Source organism: Papaver somniferum, chromosome 7 (genome assembly GCF_003573695.1).
Source record: "Papaver somniferum cultivar HN1 chromosome 7, ASM357369v1, whole genome shotgun sequence".
Classification (NCBI taxonomy): Eukaryota; Viridiplantae; Streptophyta; class Magnoliopsida; order Ranunculales; family Papaveraceae; genus Papaver; species Papaver somniferum.
In genome coordinates this window covers 241,981,521-241,986,526 of record NC_039364.1, presented here as the reverse complement: position 1 = coordinate 241,986,526, position 5,006 = coordinate 241,981,521, and the positions used below count along the sequence as shown (strand labels likewise).

General features: G+C 34.3%; 1 protein-coding gene across 1 annotated transcript; it reads left to right on the top strand.

The window, feature by feature from the left end:
- The first annotated feature begins 669 nt into the window (after nucleotides 1–669).
- LOC113300000 (gamma-glutamylcyclotransferase 2-2-like) lies at nucleotides 670–3,399 on the top strand. The gene is made up of 9 exons (XM_026549131.1): nucleotides 670–959; nucleotides 1,280–1,401; nucleotides 1,516–1,592; nucleotides 1,920–1,976; nucleotides 2,088–2,144; nucleotides 2,246–2,286; nucleotides 2,401–2,472; nucleotides 2,564–2,643; nucleotides 2,913–3,399. The coding sequence occupies exons 2-9, from the start codon at nucleotides 1,293–1,295 to the stop codon at nucleotides 3,110–3,112; spliced, it is 693 nt and encodes a 230-aa protein (XP_026404916.1). The 5' UTR covers nucleotides 670–959; nucleotides 1,280–1,292; the 3' UTR covers nucleotides 3,113–3,399.
- The last annotated feature ends 1,607 nt before the right edge of the window (nucleotides 3,400–5,006 follow it).

The window sequence follows — 5,006 nt, the reverse complement described above, 5'->3', positions numbered from 1 at the left end:
AAGCGTATTAACCGGTCCGCTTTGACTTAATGTAAACGTCAATTTTATCTCACTAAAACAGCTTATGGCAACTGGTAAAAATCAGTGTTCCAGCGTTATAATATCTTAATTAGGAATCATCAAAAAGATGTCCAGATTCAATGTATCTAAACTTGTATAATCAATCACAATGACAATACTGCCCTCAATACACATGCATGTGTTATGGTTTGCCCAAATACACCCTGTACCTGAAGTGACAATCTTTACGCACACGCCCATTTGGTAGGTATTGTCATTAACGCGAAACCCCTGAACAATTCTACCAAATCGCACGGTGTAATGCACTATAATGCTCATTCTAAGACGAATGCTCACAATGCATGACACTGTTGATTTTGCGAATTCATTAGTTTTTATAGTCGTGCAAGTGTTCAAAGCTACAAGTCGATATCAATACAACACAGGCGATAAAATAATCAGGTGATGATACAATCACTTGAGTTCAAAATTTTTCAGTATAAATTTTCATTTAAAAAAAATATTAACAAGACACAAGAGGTAAAAGGTTATTTTAGTACTTCCACACTCTACATACATTCCCTTTCCATAACATACATACATGGCCAACAAATAGTAGTGAAGTTCCAACTACCTTATTATATAAATAGTTCATCTTCTTCATCTCCCTTCACCCCTCCACAACTCGAATCAAAAACAGAAAAGGAAAAGAGAGAAAAGAGAGAGGAATCCGTTTTTCGTTTCCGAGCTTTTTTTATATTGGGTTTGTAATTTTTGTAAACCCTAACTTAAAAAAAGCCGGTATTTCCCTCTCTCTGATTGAAAATTTTTCATTCCAAAAGCTTCGACAAAACTCTGATAAATTTTCAATCTTTACAGAACGGGGTCTATCTACCTACCTGCATTTCTCTGTTTTGGGTTTTTGCTCTAATTTATCAGCTCCAATACTTTAATCACTGGTAAGGCATTGTTGATTTCAGCTTCAATACACAGATCTTTGTTAGGATTAACTCTAATTTATCAGACATTGGATTTGGGTTTTCACTAAATCTAGATCTGATCACAAATTTGATTGATTTCACCTAAAAATCAGGTGTTTTTGATCATGGCTTGGCTTCATTTTTTTTTGTTTTAGTCTTTTCAAAGTATTTATAAAAGTGGTTTCAGAATCAAGACCTTTTCAGGATTTAGGGTTACGACTTTTCTCTTAAAGTTCGAACTTTTTTCCTTTAAATAGAAACTTAATACTAATTTTATTTTATTTTTGGTCTTTCTGCAGATAATTTAACAAAATGGTGTTGTGGGTATTTGGATATGGTTCATTGGTATACAACTTTGGTTTTGATTATGATGAGAAAGTTGTAGGTTTCATCAAGGGTCACAAGCGTGTATTTGATCTTGGTAAGAAGTTTTTTCTATTATGAAATCAATAGTATATTCAAAGTTTCATTATATGATTGATTCACATTTGAGAGTAGTGTGACTTATTTAGATTGTTTATGTGTTGGATTTCAGCATGCATTGATCATAGAGGTACCCCTGAACATCCAGCAAGAACTTGTACCTTGGAGGCACGCGAAGGCGAAATTTGCGTAAGTATAATTTGAAGATTTACCTATATTAAAATTTTGATTGAGGGTCTGACCAGTATTATACTGAATAGGATCTATCACATTTGAGGTGTATTTAGCTTAGGCGTGTTTTAAAGGAACTGGACTTCATTGATTCGAGAGTTCAAACTAATTATCATTTAATGAGTTAATCATATAATTATTGTTAGAATCTTGGATGATTACGTTATATTAGAATCCAATGATTCACGATTATGGTTCATGTGTTCGTTTTACTAATTATTAGTTATTGTTTCTGTACATTGTTTTGTTTGTGGTGTTAATATCTTCTCTTGAAATCTTTGGCAGTGGGGTGCTGCATTCTGTGTCAAAGGAGGTCCTGAAAAGGAAAGACTAGCAATGGAGGTATATATTCGTTTCTAAAGATCTACGACACTTTAAATTCGGGATCATATTGATTAAAACCAAGTTTTGTTCATCTAATGATGATTGTGTTATCTCTTTATCTTTGTGTAGTATTTGGAGAGAAGAGAATGCGAGTACGATCTAAAGGCAAGTGTAGACTTTTACAGGGTAAGTTCACCGTTTTCTTTTCTTTTTCCTAATAATCTGAATCTCATGTTCGAAATCGTTTGTGTTCCTTATTTCCTCTATTCATTTTTTCTTGCTCTCAGGAAGATGACCCTCTCAAGCCAGCAGTAACCGGATGCTTGGTGTGAGTACCTTAATCAACCTTTCCTTTTCTTTCTTCTATTTGATTCTAATACCCAATGTTGTGATTCAAAACATATATGCCTATTGAACTGATAACATATATTCTCATTTCCAGGTTCACATCCACTCCATGCAAAATATCGAATAAGTATTATTTGGGGCCAGCTCCATTAGAGGATATGGCGAGGTGAGTTGCAGAAACTATGCTACAGTTCTCTAATTAGATTTCATGTTCATTTCTGGATTTGTCTAACTGATTACTCTTTTGTTCCTTTCAGTCAAATTGCAACTGCTACTGGGCCCTGCGGGAACAATAGAGATTATCTCTTCAAGTTAGAGAAGGCCTTGGCTGATATTGGTAAGAATTTTTTCTTCTTTATTCTACTCATCATTTTACACAAGCTCACCACATCAAGTTGGACTTTGACCAGAGATAGTTCACAGACCAATGCCTACTTACGAACAGAATTGTTGACCTTTGTCGTTGTTACCAAATATGTTTTGCAAAAATGTGTACTATGGACACCAATCATTACTTGCACATTCCAGATATGATTAAACAATATTAACGATTGTTTACTTCACTTTCTTAACGAGTCTGACCAGTTGTACAAATCCGATTTACAGGTCATGAGGATGATATGGTGATAGAGCTAGCAAATGAAGTGAGGAGCGTACTAGCACGTATCGAGAGACCTAAAGAGAAGTTGTTAGTGGGTAGTGGTATCAGCGATACAAGTCGAATCTCTTTAAAAGCAGCCCATATGCCCTCACCTCTGCATCTTATCGGCGGCCCCCTTCCGGAAGCTATTGCCATGGACTCGTAAGAGATATTCAAATTGCCGTCCTTTAACAAAACTCCTAATTGCTGGTTTTAGTCTCTTCTTTAGCCGATAATTACAGAACACTTATTTGTTTTGCCTTCTGCCTAATAAAAATTAGTAGGTTGACGTCTTTAGCTATATACTCTTCACCACTTTGTTGATTTTCCTATCCTTGTATTAACTTGAAGGTATAGATGTAGAAGACAAAAGGAACTATATACTGAGTTTATGTTATGAGAACTATTTTGACGTTGTTCAATTATCAATGGAAAAATCTAGTTTTAGTAATATATGCCGCATGTTTTGTTCTCTATTTGCTCTTGATTTGGAAGAATAATTACTGATTTCATTTTTGGCTTAAATGTTCATACTCCCTCCGTTCCATTTTAGATGATGTTTTAGGGTTATTTTTTTGTTCCACAATACGAAGGTTTTCATATTTTTTCACAAAACTTATAATAACACCCTAACATTTTGTCTTGGATTATAGATTTATTTTTAAGTGCACTAATAGCAATTAATGTTTGAAGACTTTTCTAAAGGATATAGATGGAAAATTTTTTTATATGTTTCCATTTCTTAATCAGCATGAAAACTACAAAAACATCATTTAAAGTACATCATTTAAAGTGGAACGGAGAGAGCTACAAAAACATCATTTAAAGTGGAACGGAGGGAGTGTTTGTTACTGTTTCCAAATCTTTGAAGTTTAAACAATGTTGAACAGTACAGCTGTGGGCCGCACTCTGTAGTACGTCTGGAGACCGAAAATAAAATCTACACGCGTGAAATGCTAAAAAGAGAAACATGCTTCTAAAAAAATTTGTAGAAATCAGAGAAATCCCTCATTTGAAGTTCGCCATTGTCTCATTAGAGCTAGTTCGTGAAGAGGAGTCTTCACTGATAGTTTCCTGCCTGCACAAATGCAACCCAAATTTCATGGCTGCTAGTGGTGGTACTAGCACACCCCATTACCAATGTTGCTAAATTTGTGCATTTGAAGGGTAGAAGATGATTCATCAAAATAGCATTTGAAGGGTAGAAGATGATTCATCGAAATATCAAGACAAATCAGTCTTGCAAAAAGAGTAGAAAAAACACCTATGATTTCGTTTTCTTGAGTGGACTAGATTACAGATGATCTTGTAACGATAATATAGTCTTTAGAATCTCACAAACCAGACAATATTGAATTTGTTCATATCTCAATAGAGGATGAACTTCGACCATTACACCCGAAGCGCACTGAATAAACCGTGAAACATCTCGGATATGCTCCCAGGTCCCAACTGTGAAATTTGTAGAAGTTGGGCCAAAAAAATATCCATATAAGGCCCATGTTATGAACCTTACAGGCTTACACTAAAATTGCCGAACTTTGTCAGTAAAATTGTCTCGGCAAAAGATAAGAATGTTGAAACCTATTTTGAAGCATACTAGATTTTTTTGTGGCATACTAGATAATGTCAAAATAGGGTCACTAAATAAAAAACAACATCACCCCTCATCCATCATTTTTGATAATGGCATAACTACCCTTATATAATTAGTGTAAATGACTATGATTAGAATTGATTAATTATGAATTTTAAGGATTGATTAAACATTAAATTATTAGTGGTGAATTAGTAGAAAAATCAAATTTATGTGAGAGAGTTGGGATTTTTGAGAGGAAGAAGAAGAAGTGAAGAAAAAAAGCTTGGGTTTTGACTTTTGAGATTTTAGTGATTAGAAGTGACCAAAATGTGTGATTCAAATCAGAGGTAAACTTCTATCGAGGTTTAATTTCCTTTTATAAGTTGAATCTGCCAAAAAATTGAATTTTTAAAACCCAGATCTGCTGACCAGATGAACAGTTCGGCTGATAACTTTTGAGCCGAACTTCTGTTTTTTTTGA